General features: G+C 55.9%; 4 protein-coding genes across 18 annotated transcripts in view; 2 read left to right on the top strand and 2 right to left on the bottom strand.

Moving 5' to 3' along the window:
* Positions 1–5,051, top strand: RPL19 (ribosomal protein L19). 4 transcript variants are annotated; one of them, XM_008523270.2, is made up of 6 exons: positions 1–325; positions 1,257–1,363; positions 2,849–2,971; positions 3,610–3,730; positions 4,120–4,230; positions 4,830–5,051. In XM_008523270.2, the coding sequence occupies exons 1-6, from the start codon at positions 321–323 to the stop codon at positions 4,951–4,953; spliced, it is 591 nt and encodes a 196-aa protein (XP_008521492.2). In that variant the 5' UTR covers positions 1–320; the 3' UTR covers positions 4,954–5,051. The 4 variants fall into 4 exon arrangements, with proteins under 4 accessions (XP_008521492.2, XP_070416621.1, XP_070416620.1 ...); XM_070560520.1 differs by having other exon boundaries at positions 317–386; XM_070560519.1 differs by having other exon boundaries at positions 320–453.
* CACNB1 (calcium voltage-gated channel auxiliary subunit beta 1) overlaps positions 1–9,532 on the bottom strand; it is a 29,234-nt gene extending 19,702 nt beyond the window's left edge. Inside the window, exon 1 of the mRNA XM_070560494.1 lies at positions 9,272–9,532. The gene's annotated coding sequence lies outside the window, so the exon portion shown is untranslated. The remainder of the gene's footprint in view (positions 1–9,271) is intronic.
* Positions 9,533–10,140: 608 nt separating this feature from the next.
* Positions 10,141–22,940, bottom strand: STAC2 (SH3 and cysteine rich domain 2). 3 transcript variants are annotated; one of them, XR_011523013.1, is made up of 12 exons: positions 22,472–22,934; positions 15,970–16,276; positions 15,501–15,598; positions 15,234–15,324; positions 14,082–14,194; positions 13,921–13,993; positions 13,768–13,829; positions 13,388–13,419; positions 13,207–13,304; positions 12,776–12,827; positions 12,275–12,412; positions 10,141–11,705 (listed from the first exon to the last, which is right to left on the bottom strand). XR_011523013.1 is itself a non-coding variant. In XM_008523267.2 (11 exons), exons 1-11 carry the CDS (start codon positions 22,559–22,561, stop codon positions 11,601–11,603), a joined length of 1,227 nt encoding a protein of 408 aa, XP_008521489.2. In that variant the 5' UTR covers positions 22,562–22,940; the 3' UTR covers positions 10,141–11,600. The 3 variants fall into 3 exon arrangements, 2 of the variants coding, with proteins under 2 accessions (XP_008521489.2, XP_008521490.1); XM_008523267.2 differs by lacking the exon at positions 13,388–13,419 and having other exon boundaries at positions 22,472–22,940; XM_008523268.2 differs by lacking the exon at positions 13,388–13,419 and having other exon boundaries at positions 22,217–22,507.
* Positions 22,931–24,739, top strand: part of LOC103552945 (transcription factor CP2-like protein 1) — a 19,711-nt gene continuing 17,902 nt past the window's right edge. For all 10 annotated transcript variants that reach the window (XR_011523010.1, XR_011523009.1, XR_011523008.1 and 7 more), the window contains exon 1: positions 22,931–23,693. The gene's annotated coding sequence lies outside the window, so the exon portion shown is untranslated. The remainder of the gene's footprint in view (positions 23,694–24,739) is intronic.

Raw genomic sequence — 24,739 nt, 5'->3', positions numbered from 1 at the left:
CCACCCTGACTTCCGGCTGCCACTGCCCACGTGACCAGGTACCCTTACTGCGCGTGCCTAGTAGGAAGTCGGACTATACCACTTTGCCTTACCGAAGGGGTATATTTTCTATGTTTTTAAGTTTAAAACCGACTCTCTATATTAGGCTTCTATTATTCCGCGTCTTTACAGAGGTTTAAGTAAGTTGGGGTGGTAGGAGATGAAAGGACCCGAGGAGAATACAGGCGAAAGCGGAGTGGGGGATGGGCTCTCCCCCTCACAGATAATGGGAGGAGCCTGGCCAGACGGAGTTCTTTCCTTTTGCTGCTGCGGCCGCAGCCATGAGGTGAGGGCATGTGGGTCTCCTGTCTTGTTTGATCCGGCCTGCCGGGGGACAGCCGGGCTCGGTACCGCGGCCCTGGGTGGGAGAGATGAGCTGGAGAGGCCCTGACGCGGCCGACCCCGGAGTGTGGGGTAGGCCGGAGCACACCAGGCCCCGGCCTCTAGAGGGTGGGGGTGGGGAGCGTCCCGGGAGCGCGGGGCCTGGGGAAGGCGGGCCCCGCGCGGGACGGAGGCGATCCACGCGGGCAGAGGAAAGGCAGCGGCGGGGACTAGGCAGTGGCCTCCTTACTGGCTGGGCGCACCTGGATCCGAACCTGTCTTTGCTTCCATATGACGTAGGACAGGCCTCCGATTGCCGAGACTTGGGCGACCCCTAGCACTTTGACGCCTTCCACCCCAGAGACCGCTCATGAGAAGATGAAGGCTAGCTGAACGTAGTTTATTACTGTGATAAGACGAGGAAAAGGAGCCTGGGTAGCAAAGGACTAGACTAGACTAGCAAATTGGGTCCACTGGCCTCGGATTCTTCGCTTTAAACATTTGTTTTTAGAGCAGGATACCAGAAAAGGGCATAAGCCCCCACTTCATCCCAATTGTATCTGTCAACCTCATTTTCCAGAAGAGAAAACTGAGGCACATCTTGGACTTTGTCTTCATCCCAGGGTGGCCAGTTGCCCCCTACAGGAACGCACAGCCCTAAGCTTTAAGAAAGATCGTCATATAGGAAAGATTCTTATTCTGAAGATGTGGCGTTGGTGGCAAAAGTCTTGGGGGAGATGTATTCACCCTTAATACTAAGTGCACGTACACATCCACTTTCCCATATGTCATGTTTGGTAACCACAGAAGACTTTGGTGGGCAGCTCTTGCTGGGGATGCTCATTCTCACCCAGGAATGGCTTCCAGGGCCTGATGGTGTTTTCTCTTTGTTACAGTATGCTCAGGCTTCAGAAGAGACTTGCCTCCAGTGTCCTCCGCTGTGGCAAAAAGAAGGTCTGGCTGGACCCCAATGAGACCAATGAAATCGCCAATGCCAACTCCCGTGAGTTCCTGGGGTCTATGTCCCTTCTTTGCCCTACCCCTTCCTCCTCCATGAGATGAAAGGTGACACAATTGTGTTGACTCTTAACAAACCTAGGAAAGCTCATAGTCTGGGGGTCTTGTAAAATGGAGGAGTCCCAGGAGTGCAAGGATGCCAGATGTTCTCCTCCTGTCATTTGCCAGAATGACAGGATAGAAGTTAAAGGAACCACCTGATGTTTTAATGATGATTACTAGAGTAGCTATTCTGTTGTATAGCTATGTGAAGGAAGAGGTGCAGGGACTGGGGTGTAGAGATGGCTAAGGAAAGGAAGTGGTGAGTTTGAAAGACCTGAGGCCTCAGATTTTAGTAGAGGCCTATTGGCATAGAATAATTCAAGGCAGTTAAACAGTTGTCATCCTGCAGATAGCATCAACATACCCACATTAATTCCATGTAACGTGGTTACAGAAAAAGAGTATTCAATGACATTTGTTAAAGATGGTAAGGCATGATTTATTCAGGACCATTATGAAAGACATAGGGACCACTGCAATGTGGGGGAGAGATGGGGCTCAAATCTTAATATAGCATGGGCAAGTAGGAATTTATAGCCAAGGAGCATGGTGTGGGGGTCAGTGGATGGAAAATTAGTAAGAGGAAACATTAGAGGTAAGAGAGATTCTGGCTAAACTGACCTAACAGGGTTCTTGGCGAAGACAGGCCAGGGTGATCATACCTGACCAGGGGAATGGCGGTTGATGATGAACCTGATCTGACATCAAGGGTAGGGGTTTCTGCTTAAACTGACTTAAGCAGCTTCTTACTAAAACTAGAATTTACAAGGAAATGCACAGGTGGGCCTAGGAGAAGGTTCAGGAGATTGATGAAAGTTTGGTCAAGCAGAGAATCTTTGTCAGTATCACAGAATTTCTCAACCTGCTTGGATTTGTGGTATTGTTTGTGCTCAAAGCTCCTAACCTTGTTTTAGACCAGTAGCTAATCGGTGAGAAAGATAGGATCTGAAGGACTAGGCTGTGTCTGTACACTATCTTGATCACGCATTCCCAAATATATGTATTTTTAGTATGCTATAAAACATCTACCAGGGCAGAAATGTTTAGAAGTTCCAGTATAGCCACCATTTTGTTTTGTTTTGTTTTTTAAGATTTTATCTTTCTTTTTTCTCCCCAAAGCCCCCTGGTACACAGTTGTATATTTTTCAGTTGCGGGTCCTTCCGGTTGTGGCATGTGGGATGCCACCTCAGCATGGCTTGAGGAGTGGTGCCATGTCCGCGCCCAGGATTCAAACTGGTGAAACCCTGGGCCACCAAAGCAGAGTGTGGGAACTTGGCCACAGGGCCAGCCCCAAGCCAAACCACCGTTTTTGAGACCACTCGGCTAGGGATGTGAGCACTGTCTCTGTCCTGTCCTGTTTGGACTCTGGGGCTGGTGTTCTTGGGGCTAGGCCCCAGCTGACTGACCAGGTCTGTTCTGTTTTCCCAGGTCAGCAGATCCGGAAGCTGATCAAAGATGGCCTGATCATCCGGAAGCCTGTGACTGTCCATTCCCGGGCTCGATGCCGGAAAAACACCTTGGCCCGCCGGAAGGGCAGGCATATGGGCATCGGTAAGTGTGTTCTTCCCCTTTCTCTAAGACTTAAGAAATAATAAATGTTTAAGTCTAGACTGAGATATATTCAGGATCTTTTTCTTCCCATTCTATCTCATCTTGAGCCCTTTTCTTACTCTGCATGTGTGCTTTTCTTCTGTATGAATCAGAAAGTTGACAGTGTTGGAGTTGAAGGTATTAGTAGAAAGAGGTCACATTTGTTGAGCATCTGCACTATGCCAAGGATTCTGCAGGGTGCTTAAATCCATTGTCCAGTAAATCCTGAAACCACTGTCGAGGGTCAGGATGATTTAGGGAGATGAAGGTCACACCACCTTTAAAGCCCTTTCCAGCTTCGCATACTGCCTTGGTGCATACCGTGTCAAGTCCGCCTTCTGCATGGAGTGAATGGGGGATAATTGCCTTGTTTGTGCTTCCTTAAAAATTGAGTAAAGGAAAGAAATTAAATACTTGGGATCATCATCTGTAAAATGGAAATAATGCTACTTAAAATAAGATGAAGCACTAGGCACATGACCCCGGTGACTTATAAAGTGTTTCAGAAATTGCCAGCTATCATTGTGACCATTAGCTGGCTCTAGTAACTGACTTGAGCCCCAGATGCACATTGTGGGCCTAACTCATCTTCCCTGCAGGTAAGCGAAAGGGTACTGCCAATGCTCGAATGCCAGAGAAGGTAACCTGGATGAGGAGGATGAGAATCCTGCGCCGGCTGCTTAGAAGATACCGTGAATCTAAGAAGATTGACCGCCACATGTAAGCACAGCTTCCTCTTGGGTGGGACCCCACTCACCTACCCACCCATTTGTTGCTTTGATGTCTTGATCTTTGCACAGATTTAAGCTCTGTCTCATTGACCTTGGGGACGGAGTCCTGTATCTTAGGCCTTTCTAAGAAAGTTCTTCCGTTCTGTCCTATTTTTCTTTTTTCCCCCCATAAACCATCAGGATAGCCCAAGAATTGAATTTGTCTGCTGGTTGAGCTCTTCTGTCCAGAAACTGCACAGTCTTGGTTTAGGGGAAGTAGTCCCTGCAGCAGAAGAGAGGAAAGGAGCCCTGCGTACTTAGGGACCTTGTGTGGAGGGGTAGACCACAGGGCCAAACTCTGATCCATTGCTGACCAGATCCTCTGCTTGTACCCTTCAGGTATCACAGCCTGTACCTGAAAGTGAAGGGTAATGTGTTCAAAAACAAGCGGATTCTCATGGAACACATCCACAAGCTGAAGGCAGACAAGGCTCGCAAGAAGCTTCTGGCGTAAGTTTTTTCAGGAATTGGCCTCTGTGTCATGGGGGCAGATTCTTTGACCTTCATTATAAGGGATCTTCTGAGACATTTAAAATGTGCTGATGGGCCAGCCTCAGGGCGCAGCTGTTAAGTTCACATGTTCCGCTTTGGTGGCCCGGGGTTTGCTGGTTCGATCCCGGGGGGGGGACCTATGCACCGTTAGTCAAGCCATGCTGTGGCAAGTGTCCCACATATAAAGTAGAGGAAGATGGGCATGGATGTTAGCTCAGGGCCAGTCTTCCTCAGCAGAAAAAAAAAAAAAGGAGGATGGTAGTAGATGTTAGCTCAGGGCTAATCTTCCTGAAAAAAAAAAGTGTCGATGCCTAATCTTGACTTGCCTGCAGTCTGTCCAGAATTCAGCTGTTGTGTTACAGGTATATCCTCCTCTGTCCTGTACACACCCACACACCACCTCCCATCATTGTTGGGATAGAAATTGGGTTAGTTGAAGCTGAAGCTCTTGGTGGTCTCAGCAACTCGTATTCCACCAGCTGTCTAGGCTCAAGGGAGAAGTCTGGGCATGTGCTTCTCTCTGCCCAGCAGCTCATCTTTTCTCTTCCATTACCCAGGGACCAGGCTGAGGCCCGCAGGTCTAAGACCAAGGAAGCACGCAAGCGCCGCGAAGAGCGGCTCCAGGCCAAGAAAGAGGAAATCATCAAGACTCTCTCCAAGGAGGAAGAGACCAAGAAATAAAGCCTCCCCCTTTCTTGTCTGTACATAGTGGCCTCGACAGTTCGGTAGATCAACCATTCAATAAAACAAGCCTGTGTCTGCCTACCTCTGCTTCCACAGCTTCTGACTGCTTGCTGCGTCTTCACTGTTTAGAGGGTCAGAACTGGCCACACACTGAGGACTGGGATGCAGGCCCTGTATAGGCTGCCTGTTTGATTTCCTTCTTGGCCCCTGGCCTCTGGGGACGCACATGCCCCCTCTATCCATGGGAGAGATGTTTTTACCTTGTTTGAGTGGGGTGCGGGGCCTAGGAATGGCTTCTACCCAAGCCTCCGAAATACTGTGCTTCAAAACTGCCCTTTTCAGCAGAACAGGGGTGGCACCTCGGAGGCGGTCTCAAGTGTTGCTTGGGAACCAATAGTTGTGACACAGTTGTCACATTGTTTAAAAAGCAACAGAGATGGGGCCCGCCCAGTGGTGCAGCGGTTAAGTTGCTATGTTCTGCTTCTCGGTGGCCTGGGATTCGCCACTTCGGGTCCCAGGTGCAGACATGGCACCACTTGGCAAGCCATGCTGTGGTAGGTGTCCCACATATAAAATGGAGGAAGATGGGCACGGATGTTAGCTCAGGGCTAGTCTTCTCAGCAAAAAGAGGAGGATTGGCAGCAGATGTTAGCTCAGGACTAATCTTCCTCAAAAAAAAAAAAAAAAGCAACAATAGTATGCTTACACTTCTCAACTGTGCACTCAAGTCCAAGGTTGAAATAGACTGCTCTAGAACTCCAGGACAATGGTGGTTTCAACTACCACCAGTCTGGAAGCTATGACACCTGTATTCCAACTGCTGATTACTGAGCTGCCTTTAAACAGCCTTACTGTAGTGTAACTGAAGCTGTTTTGAGCAGCCCAACTTGTAAACTTTTTTTCTGTCCTATCAGGTTTGGTTTATACCCATCACATAGGGCCCAAAGGAAAAGGCTTAGCAGAAATTGGAATAAAGGCACATAACATAGAAAACGTTGTCTTAAGCCATTGTGAGTTGGTTAATGAATTCATACCCCTCTTACAAATAGGAAGGAGGTGCTATTTTGCCACTTAACTGGTAGTCATAACTGCCAATAAGTTTTTCGATGAAGTAGTTGCTCGGTGAGCCAAGTACTGTTGGGCACTTTGCATTGCCTTATATTGACTGCAATCTTCATAACGTAAAGCAGGGTGGTTATTTTCTCCATTTTGCAGACATGAAGTGATGGGTTGGAGTCAGACAACCCGAACTAATGCTCAGTGTCGTGGGTGGGGAAAATGGATTCAAGACGTTTAGAAGTAAAATGGGACTGTAGACATTGATTGTGGGGGCTGAGGAAGAAGCCTGGCTTGGTCCCAAGGCCTTGAGCTTGGGAGGACTGGGCAGGAGATACCTTTGGTGATCAGGAGAAGGAACCCCGAAGGGTTGAGTTTTGGATATATTGAGTGGGTGGTGGTCTGAGGGACAGATATCCAGGTGGAAGGGGTTGTCAGCCAGTTAAATACACGAGTGTTGGGGCTGGCCCAGTGGCGCAGCAGTTAAATGCACACGTTCTGCTTTGGCGACCCAGGGTTCACTGGTTCGGATCCTAGGTGTGGACATGGCATCTGTTGTCAAGCCATGCTGTGGTAGGCGTCCCACATAGAAAGTAGAGGAAGATGGGCACAGATGTTAGCTCAGGGCCAGTCTTCCTCAGCAAAAAGAGGAGGATTGGCAGTGGGTGTTAGCTCAGGGCTAATCTTCCTCAAAAAAAAGAAAACAAGAGTGTTGACTCCGCTGAGAGGTCTGGGTTGGGGCTGCCACCTTTAGTACTGGGCTCATCTAGGACTGGCATGCCCATCCTGGTTACCCCCCTGCCCTTCATCCCTCTGCTGAACTTCGTTTTGGGGTGCGAAGGCCAACCCTTCAAGGGATGTACCGGGTAGCTGTTCCCTTGCACACCTGCCTGGGAAAGGCAGGGTTAAAGTGGTCTTGGGGGTAGCAGACCCCTCTCCAGCTATGCCTCTAGTGTTCTCGTTCAGTTCTAGACAGGGTGCGAGAGGGGCGTAGCCCAAGGCATGGAACCCCGGACTCAATGAGAAATGCCCAGATGACTTCCACCAGCACCCAGGTGCACCAGAGCCTGGGGTGAGAGGACACTGACCGGGGGTCCCTGCTGCCACTGCAGCAGCCTGTGTGCACTTTCTCCTTTAGCTCCTGCTCCAGTCCTTTGCCATCACAAGTGGGGGTGCTGTGGCCTAGAAGGGGAAGGGCCTCGGCCAAGCTCCCAGCTTGGAGCGGGGGACACCTCTTTCCCAGACCTGGACCAGAGGAGCAAGGGCATTGAAGGCCACTCACCTCCACCCCCTCTAGGCAGTAGAGGGACGACAGGAAGGAGAATAAGGTAACCCAAGCACAGGACCCTCATCAGGGTCCTGAGCCTGCAGCACCGAAACCAGTTCCCAGCCTGAACCAGGAGATGGTGCTGTTCTCCCACAGGTCGCTGCAGGTATGGGCAACCACCTGACTTTCTGTTGTTTATTGAGGGTGGGGAGGGAAAGGGTACCAGGTTATAGGAGCTTCTCTCTTAGGAAGCCTTGAGTTTAGTCACTTCTTTCTTAAGCTCACCCCAGGCCTGGAGGTCACCTCTTGCCATCATGGGCCTCTAACTCCTTCCCAGAGGAGTGCCTGGGAGGTCCCCTTAGCAGGCAGGTCCCCTAAAGTAACTGCTGGATCTCTTCCAGGTCCTGAAGCCTTGTGAAATTCTGCTTAAAAGATGTGTCCATTCTCTCGAGAGCATACACCTGGTCCCATCATATAATTCTGCATGCCCTTTAAAGGAGTTCATGGCCCCCAGGTAAAGACTCCCTGAGCAAGTCCAACTCTTCATTTTCTGGAGGAAGAAACTGAGGCCAGGAGGGGCCTCTGACTCCCTAGAATCTCAGCATTGCATGGACGCTAGCGCCTGCCTTTGATTCCTCCGTACGTGGGAGGGTGTGACTCAGAGTGGGCTGCAGCCAGGGAGCTGAGCTCAGTGGCTGCTGCAGGGCCACGAGCTGGAGAGGGGTTACAGGGTCCTTGGCCTCCTTCCTGGTGCTCTCTCTGAGGCTAAGAGAGGGACCACCTTGGCTGGCTCCCCACACAGCACAGGGAGGGCTGAGGCTGGAAGTACACCACATGCCCCCAGCCTGCCCCAAGCACTGGGAGGAGGGGGTTAAGGATGGAGGGTGAAGAAGGCTGAAGGGGCCGAAGGGAGTGGCACTAGCAAGATGGGTGGGCTTGCGCAGAGGGATCACTCTGTCTATCTCCCCCCTCCCCCTGGTATCCATCTCTCTGCCCTTTGAGGCCTCCTGTCTCTGGCTCCCCGACGTCCCTTCTTTTTGAGTGTCCCTTAAGCCTAGGTAAAATTTATCCCCACACAGTACATGACAGGTTAAGCTCAGGCTGATGTGGGTCAGACAACAGAGCCAAATGTGGGTTGGCACCACCAGCAGGTTCCTGGGCATCCTCTGCCCCAGGCCAGTGGTGTTGCTGGCCCAGCCACCCCCGGAGTGGGCACAGAGGAGGGCAGAGGCTATAGTGGGGGCACCAGCTGTTCCCAGCCCCCAGGCTGTGAGCATGCTGTCAGTGGTTCAGCCACCAGAAAAAGCTGCTGTGCTCAGCAGTGCGGCAAATGGGCTGGGGAGGAGGCGGAGGTCCAGGCCAGCTGGTGGCAGACACAAGTGGGGTGTACAGAAGGCTTGGCTGCAAGGCTCTCACTGTCTCCCATGGGATGGGGGTCTTGATTCCTGGAGCCCCTGGCCCAGCATGTCAGGGTGTTTCTATCTTGTTGGTTTAAGGCACTAGGGACCCAGGGTGGGGTGAGGAAAGAGCTAAACTGGGAGCCAAGGGACATGATTTCTGAGACTGGCTGGACCACTAATTTACTGGGTGACCTTGTGCAAGTTATTAGTCCACTCTGGCCCTCAGTTTCCCCATGTATAAAAGGGGAAAGGTTGGCCTGGATAATCTGTATGACCCTAGTTAAGTCACCTAAAATCTTTGCCTCAGTTTCTTCATCTGTGAAAGGGGGTACCACCACTTTCCTCACTGGGTCATTGAGACATCCCTGGCATGGTTCCTGCGGCACAGTAGGTGCCTATTTATGCAAGCTCCCCTCTCTTTAAGCCTTAGGGACTGGGTTTATGACCCCTTTTTCCACTCTCACCATCAGGGGTCTTAGGAAGGGGGAGTCATCCTCCTCCTGCTCCGCCCGCCCAGCGCCTCCAAGCTCTAGCGCCTTCCCTGGGTGAAGGGGCCCAAAGAAAGCTCAGGGGCTGGTCCCACCCGGCCTACCTTGCTTTGGGGTGGGAGGCTGGAAGCCGGAACTGGATGGGTGCCTATGAGGAGCAGCAGCCCTCACGCCCTCTGCATTCTGGCAGCACCGGCGGTGCCCTGGCACCCCCGCAGCCCGCCTCTGGCTCCCTCCGCGCTCCCCTCCGCCTATAAATAGCTTAGGACGTGCCTTCCGCGGCGGTGACGCGGCCGGGCCGGCGGGGCGGCGGGCCGGGAGAGAGGCTGCTCTGCCGGCAGGTGGGCGGCGGGCACCGCGGCGGGAGGGGCGCCGCCGCCCGGCCCCCTTTGTGCCAGGCTCCCGATGACGGGCGTGACTGAGTCATCTCAGGGCCCCACTGTCCGCCACTGTCCCCGCTGCCAGCTTTTTTGCCTCGGGCTTAGGGGGCTGCGGGGGATGGGACTGATCTCCGATGGGTATTGAGCCCCCAGGCCCGAAACTGGTTTCGGGGCTGGTTTCGGAGGGTGGGCGAGAACAGTCCGGACGTGTGTGATCCTGAGATGGTGCCCGCCCCCTGTGCGACTCAGGGGCGCATCGACTAGAAAGTGACCGCAACCCTTCCCTCTCTCCCTCCAGCGTCTCCCAGACCTCTTCCCACCCCCACTTCCTCAGGTCCTTTCCACGACGTTCTCCCGTTTGGTTCTCCCCAGCCCCTTCTCCCAAACACCTCCCAAATCCCACCGATCTCAGGCTGCTTGGGTGGAAGCGAGTGAGGAGGCTTGGAGACCCCTGCATGTCAGCCCCACACCCCTCCTCTCTGAGATCAACATTCTTCCTCCTCAGGCTTGTCCCCTCTCAGTATCTCCAGCCCCCTCCTCACTCCTTGCCCTTTTCCTTCCTCTATCCCAAGCAGATACACAGAGCAGACAGGTTGGGACAAGAAACATTTACTTAGGGGTCTGGGGGCTCTGCAGTGCCCCAGCAGACCCATCATGCAGCCTCATGTACAGTGGGCATTGGGCCCGCCCCTGGGACATTGCTGGGGGGGCCTCATGGCAGCAAACAGGGCAGTGTGGCTTGAGCCCCACCTCTGCAGGGGAGCAGTGGGGCAGGGGCCAGTGGGAATGAGGATGTGTCCCTCCCACTCCCTGGGAGGGTGTGACTGTGCCCAGGATGGGGCACTGGCTGGCACGATCAGGGGCACAAGAGGAGGAGGCTCTGAGCTTGGGAGGAGAGGGAAGTTGGCACCAGAGAAAAGCAACCTGCAAGGGAAGGATCCCCTTTATGTGTGCCCACTCCACCCCCAGGTTGTCTAGCCCCTTCCTTTCCTCGTGGCCAAACAGAATGTTCCACCTTCTTTGTCTGTCTTCCACTCCCTCTTCCTCCTACAGCTCTGTGTGCAGGACAAGGGAGCAGATACAGCCAGAAAAGGGACCCCCAAGGCGGCAGCCCTGTCCTGGGCACAGCCTGGAGGAAGCGGTGAGGAAGGACCACTGCGAGGTCAGTCCTGAGGGTGGGGCTCCTGGGGGAGCCTGGGAGGCCTGCGACGGGAACTGAGAAGCACAGGCTCCCCTGGCTGGTGGTCCTGCCGCTGGGGGCTTTTAGAGTCCTAACAGTGAAATGGGGATCGTTTTGAACCAAGCATGGGTCAGTTTTTGTTCTCAGATGGGTTTTTGTGTTCAAGCCGCTCTTGGGTGTCCTTTTCCAGTGGACAAGGGTAAGGTGAGGCGGCTCTGGGGTGACTGTTCTACCTGAGGGCACAGTCTGATTTGCCACACCCTCCCCGGACCTCAGCCCTTCCCTCCTCTGTCCGCCCAGGTTTCAAGTAATGGGAGAGATTCCCGCAGAACTTTCCTGAGAAGTGATGGAGTGACAGAGGTGGTGAGACCAAGAGGTGGACTCAGGACCCTCCCAACCCAGGGTGGAGGGCTGAGGGACCCAGGAAGGACCTTCCCAAGGCCCCACTTCCAAAGGGGCAGCCGCATGGCCACACACACATAGACCCAAGCAGAGGGGCGGTGTCAGGCATGCAAAGGTGGTGTGGGCACAGGAAGGCTCTCTGGAAGAAGCAGCAGGTACGTTCCCCAGGAATGCCCCCAGGGTTGGACTCAGCATGGCAACTGGACAGGGGGTGCCTGGCACTGGGGGGACCTATCTGGAACTTCCCCCATCTCTCACTTTCTCCTCCTTCTCCACCCCCCAAGTCCCAGAGGAGCAACCCCCTCAGGGCACCCCACCCACTCAGTGCCAAAGGCTCCCAAGCCACGGTGAGTGGCCCCTAGGAGAGAGGCGGAGGGAGGAAAAATGTGGGCAGAGGCCTTCTCCCCCTCCAGGGCCAGATGCAAGGGCTGGGCATGGGCAGGGGTGGCATCTGGGTCCTCTTGGCTCCTCTCAGATCTCAGTCAGGGTATAGGCTGGCACCAGGCCCCGCTTCTTGCCGCTGCTGACGCGGATGAAGCCGTCAGCATCCTTGCTCCTGCCCATGCCCACACAGATCTGAGCGGGAGAGACATGGAGCTGAGGCCTGGCACTGCCTGCAGCCCTGGGCCCGAGTCCTGCTGATGGTTCCCAGGGGGCCATCCCAGGGGACGATGGGACCAGCATCAGATGTGGATGGAGCCCTCCGCTGGGGTGATGGGAGCAGATCCCATGAGAGTACCGGGAGCAGCAGCAAGACCAGGACATCAGCAGATACTGAATAGCGCTTTAGGGCTGACCTTTGAGATCAGCTGGTCATGCCTGGCCCCACTCCCATTTCGCAGGGCAGCTAACAGAGGGAGAAGTTTACACAAGCCAGAGGCAGAGCCAGCATTCGAACTCGAGCCTCTAGACTCCTAATCTAGGGCTCCTCCCCTCCTCCAAGCTGCCCTTGCCTATGTTGGTCAGCAGCCCCAGTTCCCCAGCAGGGAAGGAAAAGAGGACCCTGCGTCCCACTGCCTCTAACCTGTCTTCCCTGCTGCTGCCAGGCTGTGAGTATCCTCCTCCAGGGCACTCACCCAGCCAGAGCCCATGCTGCCTCTCTCCCACGTCCACCTCTCCAGCCACCACAGAGCCCAGGCACTCACCTGATTCTCCTTGAGGCTCATGTAACCCTGTTCCTTGTTCCCGGAGAATGGTTGGCAGCAGCGCCAAACGTTCTCGCCTGGCCTCACCCGCTGCACAAAATTGGCTGGGAAGAAGCCAACCCGGTCACCAATCTTGCCCTGGGGACGAGGTTGGCAATGAGCACCAGCGCCACCCCCGGCCGCACCACTTTCTCTAGACCCAGTGCCCACTCGGAGCCCATGCCGTCATCCTCCAGACCGTGGGCTCTCTTCGTTCAAGCCTCCTGGCAGTCAGGTGGCTTCTGGTCTGGAAAGGGTACAAGGTGGGCAGAGGGACAAAGCTGAGGCAGGGAGGATCAAACTGAGAGCAAGGCCCAAGGGTTGGTCCTAGGCTTGGCCAGTGCCAGCGGCTAGAGAAGGGGAGATGTTTGGGGCCTGGAGAGAAAGTGGGGCAGTGCCCATTGAGAGAGGGGTCGGCTGAGGCGCCTGCCGTGGGCCCTCTGCACCCCCCTGCCAAGTCACCTTCCACCAGTCCTCATTCGAGTCATCCACCAGCACGATCCGGTCTCCAGGCCTGGGAGGAGAGAGCTGGGGTAACACATGGGCCAGAAGGGACCTGCCCTCTCTGCGTCCCAACAATCCTGGGCCCCCAGACCCCCTGCGTGGCCCCCTAAGCTGAGGAAGGCCTCTCGATGCCCTCAGAGGACACTGTGTGACCACAGGTATGGCAGGCACTCTGGACGACAGAGCCCAGGCAGGTGGCAGGAGACATCAGCACCAATCACTCTTGGGCTCTGTGCAGCTCCGGCTCCTCTCTCGGCTGAGCAGCCTCAAGCATGCAAGGAGGTTCCTGAAGGGCCCCCTTCCACTCATGTTGCAAGCTCTGGGACTGCAGACCCCTGAGGTGGGAGCAGGTGGCTGCCCAGTGGGGCTGGGCCGCAAAGAGGACTTACTGTAGAGCCAGGTCATTGTTTTCCTGGGGCAGAAACTTGTAGAGTGCGACGTAGGAATACATGGGCCCCACGTCCTTTCGCAGGGGGGGTTTGGGGACCTGTGGAAAAGCTCTGGGTCAGTGATGGGAGGGTAACCCCCTCCTCACTCCACCCACTATCCTTTTGCCCTGACCTTGCCTACCTTGGGGGGCTAGGAGGTGGGACACGGTGCTCCTGGGTCAATGACAGGGAGAGGTCAGACTCTCCCACTTGCTGTACTCACACACCCCTGGGGGGACCGGGCCAGGGATGGAGAAGGGGGATACTCCTCTGCCTGCTGCACCCTGGAGCTGCCCACCCTTGGGGGAGCAGGAATGGGTGCAATAGGTGTTAGGCCAGTGGTGGGAGGGGTAACAGCCCCTGCTCCCCGTGCCTACCCGCCCTGGCATTGCCTGTCCGTGTAGACTGAGGATAAATGATGGGGCAGTGATGGCCCCACTCACCATGCTCTCACCCACCTATGAGCCAGCGACATCCCCTTCCTGCCTGGCCTGCGGGGGCTCAGTGCCAGCATAATCTCACCTGTTGTCCAGGGCTCTTCTCCTCTGCTCCTGACCCTTCGCTCTCCGCTGGGGCTGTGAATACTGGGGATGCCAGGGTGGGGCCAGGGTGTGAGACAGCAGGGAGCAGTTCACATTGTGCTCCATTCCTGCCCTTTGGTCCCCAGCCACTCACCACTGTCACCAGGGCCCTCCTCCGAGCTGCGGATGCTGCCTTCCCCATCCTCATTCAGCTCATCCCGCTCACTCTGGGGTCAGAGAGAGGGAAGGGCTCAGCCTCTGGAGCCTCACCCTGAGACCCCTGCCCCCAAGGCTCTCCTTTGGTGCCCACCGTACCAGGCTCCGCGTGGGGGACTCAGAGGTGCTGCTGAAGCTGGAGCGGTTCATCAGCGCTAAGGAGGTGCCATAGCGCAGGGTCTCGTAGACAGGGTCCACCTTCCCGCTGGCCCCTGCCAAGGATCCACCCTCAAGGCCAGGCACCCAGCTGCCAGCCTTGCTCTGCCCTGAAGCCCCGTATCTCTGGTCCTGGCTCCCCCCACCGCGGCTCCCCAGCTCAGCATGCTCTAGGCCGAACTCCCCATCTCCCCTCACCTGCCCCTCTCAGGTCTTCCTCATCCCAGTGAGAGCTCCAAGTCCTCCCATGGTGCCCACGCAGAGACCAGGAGCAGCCTTGACCCTTCACTCTCCTCGCTGCCCAGATTCATTCCATCACCTAGTCCTACCGCCCAGACATTTCCAGAATCTGCCCACTTCTCTCCATCTCCACTGCTACCAGCTTGGTCCAAGCTACCAAACTCTCTTAGCAACCGTCACGGCCTCGCAACTGGGCTCCCTGCTTCCGCTCCAGCCCCTCCAATCCACACAGGAGCCAGAATACTCTTGCAAGGACACAAAAAGTGCCCTTAGAATAAAGTCCAAAGAACAATTCTAAAATGGGCCCCGCTCTGCACCCGTGGTCACGTTGTACCCTCTTGCTCTCACTCCCTCAGCCCCAGCCACACCGTCCTTTCTTTAACTGTGTGCCCCTTCCTGCCTCATGCCACCCTCTGCCCACACCAGCCTTCCCCAGATCCTCAGGGGACTAACTCCCCATCCTTCATGTCTGTGCAAATGAGGACGGTGCCTGCTTTATCCTCTCTTTATTTCCTGCCTGTCTCTCTTCAGGCGTTCGTCCGAATGATGACTAAGTGATGTTTGTGTGATCATCCATTTCTAGATGGATAGCTCCCTTCCTAGACCGTGAACTCCACCTTCTTTAGTGTTGTGTCCTTGTGTCTAGCACAGTGCCTGCACTTAGTAGGTGCTCGATAAAGTGTCTGTTGACAGATGAATGAATGAACCCGACATTCAGGACAGGAGCATCCAGAGAAGGGAAGTGGTAGCAGTGTCAAGAACTGGCAGTGCCACATGACTCAGGTGCCCATCTGAGGAATACATGAGTTTCTCATGGCACCACATTGGGATCAGGGCCAACTGGGGGACACTCACCCGTGGGTGGGGACTCTCTGTTTGTGACACAGGCGGGTGGCGGCTCATGCACCAGGAGCGGGGAGCTGAAGTTGCGGCGGAAGGAGGAGGACTGTGGCAAGAGGGGGCAGAGAGAGGGCACGGGGAGGTCACAACTCACCGAGAGTTTGGCTTCGCCCAAGGCCAAGGACCACCCCACAGGAAGAACTAGCCTTGAGGTGCACTCATTCCCCCACATGCCAGTCCTGGGAGCACTCAGCCAGCTGTCTTCGCATGGTCACCACTCACCGTCTTGCCTGGGCATTGCTGGTGGGAGATCTCCTCGGAGCACCAGAGGTGGACGCTGACTTTGCAGGTCTTACATCGCAAGCCCTGCTTGGAGTTTCCTGGGAAGAATTTGGGTTCGGCAAGAGGAGTTGTTCAAGAGGGGATGCACCCATGGGTGAGGAGCAAAGGAGGCGGGTAGGGTATGGGGAGAGAGCGGGGGTTGGGCATCCTCATGCCAGCCTTGGAGCCTTGTGCCTACCCCTCATACAGTCAGCATGTGAACTGGCACTGAAGCCTGTGTTGTTAGTAAACACAGCAACACTGGGCATCCACCCTGCCAAGGGTGCTCATTTGTCCAGCCAGGGTGAGGGGCACAGTTAGGATTGGGAGCCCTGAGTAGCCAGGCCCCAATGTCAGGCAGTTCCCTGGACCCACTCCCAGCATGCACCTCGGCCCCTTCCCTTGCCACCTCAGGGTCTCAGGCACCTACCCACAATGAGCTGGTGGCACAGCTCACAGGGGCTGGCTCGCTTGAAGACGTGTTCCTGGAAGCTGTGCAGCCTCACTGGTTTGAGTGGTGCCAGGGGGCGTGGGATTGGGCAGGGGGAGGGGGCTGGGGTGGACAGGCCCCTGTCTGTGGAGGCCGATGGTGGGGAGGGAGGGGGCAGCGGGGTTGGGGGCGTCAGCAGCACCTCGGTGGGGCACTTGAGCTCAGAGCCCGAGCGAAGGAGGAAGTTCTCCACACTCTTACTTCGGAGGATGGTTTTGAGGGAAAATGAGCGCTTGAACCGCTGGAGCTGAGAGAGGAAGAGGGCCTGTGAGTGGAAGCCGTGAGGGGGCTGGCTTCCCTCCAGGACATCTCCTTGGTCAGCAGCAGCCTGAAGGCTGAGGGCCAGAGGTGATATGAAGTATGGAGAGAGAGGCTGCCAAGTTGCAGCAGGTGGGTCACAATCCCAGATGCCTGCAGGAGCCAGGCAGGTAATCTCCAGGGGTAAAGGAGTTCTGGCTGAGTAGGCACATAGGAGTGGTGGGGCCTGTGGCAAACTAGAGACCCAAGGAGCAGCTGCTGGCCTTTCTGGCCAATAAAGGCTACTCTGTATGGCCAGCCCAGTGTTGCCAGGTTTTCCAGTTTTTCAAAAGAAATCCAGACTTTTATGTGAAATTGGATAGAAACAAATTCAGGAGGTTTTATTTCCTTTTTTCTTTGCAGAAATAGCAGTATACTATTTTTCCTCTGCCTTGATTTTTCACTTAACAGTAAATCTTGGTAATCGTTCTATACGAATACATAAGGAGTTTCATCATTCTTTTTTATGGCTATACAGATTTCATTGTATGGGTGTACCATTTACTCGAGTTAAAAAAAATAATACTCTGGGGGCCAAACAAAACACACCAGGTCCCCAGTTTCCAGCTGTGTTCTTGAACAGCCTAGGGGGTGGGGAGTGGTCATCCTGCACCCTCATCCTCAGGGCTGATTCTCCCTCCAAAACACCTCCCCAGCCCCTTGCCTACAATCACCTCCCCAGCCCCTCACCTACAATCACCTCCACAGCCCTGCCCTTGTTCAGGCCCAGCACCCTCAGTCTGGTTCAGGGCCACAGCCCTTCGCCTCCACTTTAAGCATGCCCACCTGCTCTCCATCCAGCTGCCTTTATGGTGATCCCTGATCCTGCTGAAACCTTTATAGCTCCTCAGGATTCCAGCCCCTGCCCCAGTCAAGAGACTCTGCAACTTGGCCAAACCTGCCCTTCCAACTCATGTCTTCCACCTGCAGCCCAGACAGGAGGACTTGAACTCATCGTGTTTTATGCCTCTGAGCTTTTGACGTGTTTGTCCTCTTCTCTGCCTTATCCAGTTAATACCCTCTTTATCCTTCAGGGTTTCCAATGACTCTTCCTCCTTCAGGAGCTGTCTTTGCAGGAATTCCGTTTAGTGGAACCACTCCCTCCTCTGGGGCCCGCTGTACCCACTACTGACTTCTATTATAGCTCCAATCAGTTTATGTTGTCATTTTCTTCCTACTGCCCCCCGGGGTCTGTGAGCCCCCTGAGGGCAGGGACAGTTGCTTCAAATCCCCACACAGGGCTTCCACACATAACAGGCACTCAGTCAATGTTTGTTGAATAAATGATGAGCAAATGGCTGGAATCCTAAATGGAGCCCATGTTCTGGAGCACAGGGTGGATTCTGCAGTGAGCCCGGAGTCATTTCCACTGCTCACCCAAACACATCCTTCTTGAGTCTGCCCACAGTGAGGTCTGGAATCCTCTCTACCCAGATCCTTGCCCTGCTCCCCTCCTGTTGAGAGCTCCCCTACCCCTGCCCACTCCTTTCCACCAGCAATAAAAAAAAGGGAGCCAGTGGCCTGGCTTCAGGCAGGGAGAGTTGGCCAGGGTCCCCAGCTGGCACACTGGGCAGCCTGTGTGCCATGGCTGCCAGCCTGGCAACTGTGCCAAGGGGATGGAAGTAGTGGCCCCTCCAGCCCTGGGGAGGCCAGCAGGCAGCAAGACGGAGGGGGAAACAGAGAGGGGAATGTTTGGGCACAAGGCAGGCCCCGGTGTGCCAGCTGAGAGGCCAGAGCCCTGGGGTGTCTGGCATGCTGAGTTGCCCAGCTCCTTCCAAATCCAGCTTCCTGGACAGCACTGTGGGCTCCTTTGTGTGTCTATGAGAAACAGGGCCCCAGGTCCCAGATGCCAGAGGGACAATTAATTAGAATGCAAATGTGTTCTGTGGGCCGAATGTGGCTCTGGGAGCTCTGATAGGCGCAGAGAGGGGAGTGAACCACCCACCATTCTGCCCAGGGGCCACGGGCATAGAGCACACGAGTTCTCTGAGAGGATGCACTGGAGGTAGGGGCAAAACTAAGCCTGCTGCTAAAGGCAAGTCACTTCACTTCCTCACTCTGAGCCTCAGTTTCCCCACATCCAAGAGGAATGAGACAAGACTAGATGCTCTCTAAGCAATACAAGGTTCTGGTCCAAAAAGCAAAAACATAAACTTATAGATATAATGAGGGGCTGTCATTGTCAGAGCACTGGAATTGAGTTAGCACTCTATGCGGCATCTCGTTACTCCTGGCACTACCCTCTGAGGTGGTGACAATTACTGCCTCACTTGTCGGATGAGGAACTGAGGCTCATGGGTTAAACTGCTTACTCATCATGAGTCCTCAGCTGGTAAGTAGCAGTGCCAGGACTTGAAACAGTGGCTTTGGCTGTTGAGCCCAAGTGACCAGAAGCATCCTGCTGCTCTGGGTCCCGCCTTGGCCTTCGCTTCTGCCCCTCAAGTGTGCCATGGGCTTGTCCACCAGGTCAACCAGGAAATTTAGGTTTAGAGGGGACTTGAAAGACTGGCCACCTAGAGCTATCTCCGCCCACCCTCTCACCTTGCACTGCCCTGGCCACATCCCCTGAGTGGTTGTCTCACTCTATTGGTCACCTCTTGTGACAGGAAGCACACCCTCTCTTGGGACAGTCATTCCATCTTTGGGCAGCTGCAATCACTGAAAGTGCTTCCCTATATAGAGCTGAAGCCTGCCTCCCTGCGGTTTTTGCCGATGGGCTCTTGTTCCTCCCTTGGCTCCGGAAAGGGCTACTCCCTCTTCTACACATCAGTCCTTTAAATATTTGAAGACATCAATCAAGTTCCCCCCTCCCAAGGCCATTATTTCCATAGTAATCCTCAGAAGGAGATTTCAAGCCTCCATAATCTCCGGCCTGTGCTCTTTCCTGGTCCCCCCCCACTCGGCCTCAGTGCCAAAAGCCACCTCTGCAGGGTACCAGAGGCCTCTGGAACAGAATGTTCCCCAGCACCAGGGCAGCCCCCACTCTGCCCACCAACTTCCTGGCTCAGCTGTGGGCCCCAGATCCCAGGAGAGCAGAGAAGCAGGAAGGAACAACATGCCACCTAGGGTGGCTGGCAGATGTCAAGGGCTGTGACTGGAGGACAGGATGGGGGCACCTCTGCTAAGTGGCTTGATGCCTGCCCACTCCAAAGACATCTGGCTTAGCCACCCAAACCTCATTTTGGCTCAGCCTGGCCAGGTATTCCTACTCCCAAACTCCTAGTTCCCAGAGAGGACCTTTGTCCATCTCCCCATCAGCTATCTTTTTGGCACCCTCACTGTCCCAGGACCCATTTCCTGGCATGGGGAGAAGTTGCCATGTACCTTGGCAAGTTGGCCCAGTTGGATCCTATTCCCTCCCAATGCACCAGGAGTTTCTCTGGCTTAGAGCCTGGACCACCAGTCCTGCTCTTCTGAATCTCTTCCCAGAGGCAGGGACTGGCCTGCCTGGCTCCTCCCCATCTCTCCAAACCCTGCACAATCCCTTCTTTCCTCAATTCCCCACAGCATCTCTTCACTTCCTGCCAGCTTCAGAAAGGGCACTAGGCAGCAGGTGCTGGCAGTCGTGGCACAAGCTGACTCAGATGGCGGAGCTGGCATGGCGGGGTATTCCTATGGACCTATGGATGGCACCAAAGGGGGTGGTGGCAGGCCCTATGTAGTAGGATGGGATGGGTACCCAAAGAGGGTGATGCCAACGCTAGGAGGGTCACTGAGTAGCTTGAGTGCAGGGTGAGACCTAACCGTAGGTGGGCAGGAGGCTGGACTTGGACTGACAAGAAATGCCTAGGGGCCTGCAAACACTGAAGAATAAGAATAAATGGAATGTTGGCTTCACTGCCTGATGGGCAGCAGCCCCCCCGTTGTACCTGCCCCAAACTGAGCTGGGTGGGCAGCAACCAACATACTCTCTTCCCTCTCCCCGACCCCTACAGTCTGCAGACAGAAGATTCTTTGGAACAGGTTGATATGGGGGGATGGAAGGAGGCTGGCAAAGGCCCTGAATTCTCTCTGCCCACATCTGCCATCCTGATGACTACCCTCCCAGACGCGCAGGCCAGCCTGTATTATTACTGAGTTCTTCATAAGGGTGAGGTGTAAGGGAGGAGGGCAAAGGGGCAGGGCTCCAATGGGCCTGGACAGAGGTGCCAGGTCAGGTGTGCACTCCACCTCCTCCGCTGTTCCTTGGATCTCCAGGGCTCAGACCCAGAGGTGATGGCATTGGAGGGTCCTTGGGCTGGGCGGAGGGAGATACAAGACCTGCCGGGCTCTGACCTTCCCGTCGTCACACAGCTGAGCTTGCAGCCTGCTGATTGCTGAGGCAGCACTGCCCAGTGCTCCTGCCTGCTTTCAGAGAGCTCTTAAGTGGGGGAAGGAGTGGCCAGGCCTCAGGGTGAGGAGCCGGGCAGGGCCTGGGAGGCCCCCCAGCCTCTGGGAAGCAAGCAGGGGGATTGTGTATGTCTGTCCAGGGCGACTAGACAGCACCTGAGAAGGTCAGGGGCATTGGAACTCAGAGTGAGGCTCAGCTCCTGGGACCCTCTGCTTGAAAGAAGCTGTCACAACTATGCCAAGCAATACCCTCCCACCCCAACAACTCACTCCGCTCCCAGTGAAGACTTGGCTCTCTGAGGGGGAGTTAACTCTGTTGTCTGAGAGCCCAGGGTCTCCATTCTCTGGAGGGGGCAGGAGAAGGCCAAGTGTGGCTCTGAAGACTTGGACGTGGAGACCTACTGGGTCCCTCTGGTTTGGGGATGGGGAGCTCCGTGGGGTACCTCCGCCAGACCCCACCCTGGCCCTACTCATCTCCCCCTGGTCACATCCTTGATGACCTTGACCTTGAATTAACCTCATATCCTGGGGGGTGGTCAAGACAGAATGAGGAGGAAGATCGACATTGAAAAGAGCTATAGATGAGCAAGTGATACCAGGAGGAGCAGAAAACCCCACCCATTTCTGGGTTTTGCTGTCCCCTCTTCGTCCGGAGGACAGGAGCAGAGTAGGAGCAAATACCAGGGTGGAAGGGAGAGGGGAGAAGGTCTAGGCCTGAAGTCTGGGAGGGGGCAGGGAGCACCCTTGACACGGCCCTTCTCTCCTCATCTCCAGCCGGCTCAGGTTGCTCCCGCAGAACTTCTTGCGGGTCAGCCGCGAAAACCTAGAACTTCGGGAGGGAGCTGCCAGATTAGAGGTGGGGGGCGGGAGCTGAATGCCAGCGGCGTTCTCCCCCCACCCCCTCCAGGGCCAGGAGTCTGGGCTCCGCCTGACTTCGCTGGGGAATAATTTATTCATTGTGACTCCCGCAGGAGTAACAATCATACATAATTAGGGTTAATTATGACATTCATTAATTACGATGACTTCTCTTTTTGCTTCTACCCGCCGCCCCCCCAACCCCCTGTCCCGATCCCGGGGTGGGGGGTGGGGCTGCCTGTCTTTCTGCTTTGGAGCCGCAACAGCAGTCCCCGGGTCCCCGCCCGCGATGGCCCGCGCTGCGGCAGCCCCCAGCGCGACTCGGAGCTGCGCACCCCTGTGCCGCGGCCTCACGTCCCCAAGCCTAACCCGGTTAGGAGCAGGAAAACGCAGGACTGCGGCGGGTCCGAGAGAGCCATCCAGAGAGATTCCGATAAACACAGAGAGACGCCAAGAGAATCCGGGAGAGACGCACACAGGGACACACCAAGACAGAGACAAACAGGTTGTAGAGACATTTTCAGAGAGACACAGGCAAAGAGACAGGGACAGACGGAGCTACGACAGAGACCTGGCAGACACGGGAGGGGTGCGCCTCGCACGCACACACGGGCGCGTACACCGTCCCAAACCCGCTACACACAGCTACACACTCCCTCCGCCTCCGCCGCGCCGATTCCCTCCAACAAAGACCAGTTACCACCTCCCTGAGGGTCACGGTAGCGCGTCCGCTCATCACGCGCGCAAGGGCGTGTCGTGCTCGTGTGATGGGGGCTCCTTGTGGCCCCTCCTCGCGAAGCCACTCCCTGCGGGTCGCCGCGCGGAGCCTTAAGGATCACAGGGGCTCCGCCATCCTGACCCCAGGGCACCCGGGCCCACAGTGACGACCGCATCGGGAGGGCACCTGGGCCGGGGGCGCCCCGGGCAAGAGGTCCAGGCCTTGTGACTCCCGAATTACCTTGGTTTCCTGGAGGGCAGAGCCGGTCCCCGGGGGTGTGTGGGTGGCCGCGTCATCCGGTTCGTTCTCCTTCTCACTCATTTCGGTCATGGTTCGGGGAGAGGGGAAGAGAGGGTGCCGAGACCCGACGGCAGGCCCGCCGGGGGCAGGTTGCGGGCGGCGGGCGTCTCTCTGGGACCCTGAAGCCCTTCTCCAGAGACTGTCCCCCAATGAACCCCAGCTGAAACCCACCCAGGCAAGGCCACCCCCTACTCCCGGGCGCGGGCGGAGAAAGTTCCCGGGTTGGCCGGTGAGGGAAGGTAATTACACGGAGCCGCGGAAGCCGGACAAGCCCAGGAGTGAGGACCGAGGGTCTGCAGAGGATGCTGCTCCCAGCGAGGGGAGGAGGGAAGTGGGGACGCGGGGATGAGCCGAGGGAGGGAGAGACGGAGCTGTCCGTGTCCGGCCGGCTCCGCCGTCCTCTGAGCCCGCCCCCCATCCCCCTCCCCCCGCCCCTTCCCCCCCACCACCCCGCCGGCCCCAGCCCGGCACCCGCGGCCCCTCCGCCCAGTCCTCGCCTCCTAACTTTGATTTAGGAGGTCGTCTGCTCCCTCCCCCTTCCCTCCGCGGCACCCCCGCGCCGCTATGCAAATCAGGTTCTCAGCTATTGGCTGCCGCGGTGGCCAGGAGGGCGAGCTGGGCGGAGCCTGGGGGGGGGGGGGCTCGACAAGACCGGGAGGGGCTTGAAGGGTAAAGAAGTGGAAGCGGCCAGTTTTACACTGAAAACCCCCGAATGAGGGGGCGTGACGAGGTTGAAGGAAGCCTCCGGAGATCATAGTAGAGTCTGAATGGGGTTGGGGAGAATAGAAATAAGTTGGATCTGCAGAAGGACAGCTGAGAGTGAAATCAAAATTAGGACTTTCTGAAAGTGCAGTGGCAGAAGAATGGGGACCCTTGCGCCCCATTCATTGGATGTCTCTCCGCCCTGGACAGGCTCTTTCCAAATATACACACCCCTGGAGTATGAGGTAGGGGTTTCCTCAAGCAGAGAAAGGACGACTTACCATGTGTCAAAGGCCAGGCTTGACAAGCCCTCCTTTGTGGATGGAAAGTGGGACAACCCTATACCTTTCCAGTCTTGGTGTCTGGACTTCAGGAGAGAAGAAGCCTCAATCCTCACACCTAAGGTCCCCAGACCTCGCCAAGACACGCCTCCCTCCTAAAGATCCTACCGCAAATGGAGGTAGATGGGCCGGTAGGGAGAGATGGCGGGAGGCGGGTTCTTACCCTCCAAGGTGTCCTCTGTCCACTTGGCCTGTCTGCTTCTTCTAATGCATGTTGCTTACCTGCCACTTCCCCAGGTCCTCCTCCCTCACCTCCTGTCCCTTCTTGCCCTGACCAAAAGGTCTAGCTTCATCTCCTGGCTTGTCCAGAGGGAGCTAGGTTGGGAGTTGAGAGAATCCTTGCCTGGATGTGGGCAGAGAGACTTCTGAGTCTAAGTCTCCCTCTTCCTCCATCTGCTGTGGGTGATGAGGTTGGGGGGTGGCACTCCAGAGGGTCTTGACTTTATGCCAGCCCTGGAAGACAGGGACTGAACCCTGTGTTCCCCCTGCCCCCCACCCCATGCACATAGCCATTCATGCGATCTCTGTCCTCCGGAGGACGAGCTCACCGTTGGAGCACTGCTCAGGTTACTGTGTCCAGGAATAGAGATTTATTTGCCAGTGGCAGAAGTAGGACAAGGGCAGACGAGAGGGTTTGTGGTTGTGGGGGCTTGGTCCTCTCCCCCTCCAGATCCACTCACTGCAGCCACAGATGCTCTGAGTGCCAGCTGTCCTGAAAGGAGCTGTAATAGCACCTAGCCTCAGCCCTCAAACCACTTTCTCCAAAGGCCTGTTCACTACCTCCAATCCCCTCGGAGGGCTGCCCTCCTCCCTCTTGCCCAGTCCTGCTCAGCCCAATGTCCCCTCCCTGGGCAGCTCAGTCTTAGGGATGCTTGGAGCACCTTGAGGTAGGGTCATCTGGCCCTCCACCTGTCTTGAGCTGGACTGATCGGGGACTTCTGTGTTTGGTGACCTCCTGGGGGGAGGTCCTCCTGTTTCTCCCCAAAGAGCAGGGCCTCTGGTTTCCTTAGAGTCCAATACCTGTAAGGTCACTAATTAACTGTGTGACCTTGGGTAGGAAATTAAGCTTTTTAGAGCCTTGATGTCTTCATCAGCAAAATGGAGATTGTGCCTACCTCACTGTTAGGGGAACAAATGAGCTAGCCCAGTATGCCCCCTAGCCCGG

This window comes from Equus przewalskii, chromosome 10 (assembly GCF_037783145.1).
Source record: "Equus przewalskii isolate Varuska chromosome 10, EquPr2, whole genome shotgun sequence".
Lineage (NCBI taxonomy): Eukaryota > Metazoa > Chordata > Mammalia > Perissodactyla > Equidae > Equus > Equus przewalskii.
The sequence above is the reverse complement of the archived record's forward strand: the minus strand, read 5'-3'. Positions and strand labels throughout refer to the sequence as shown.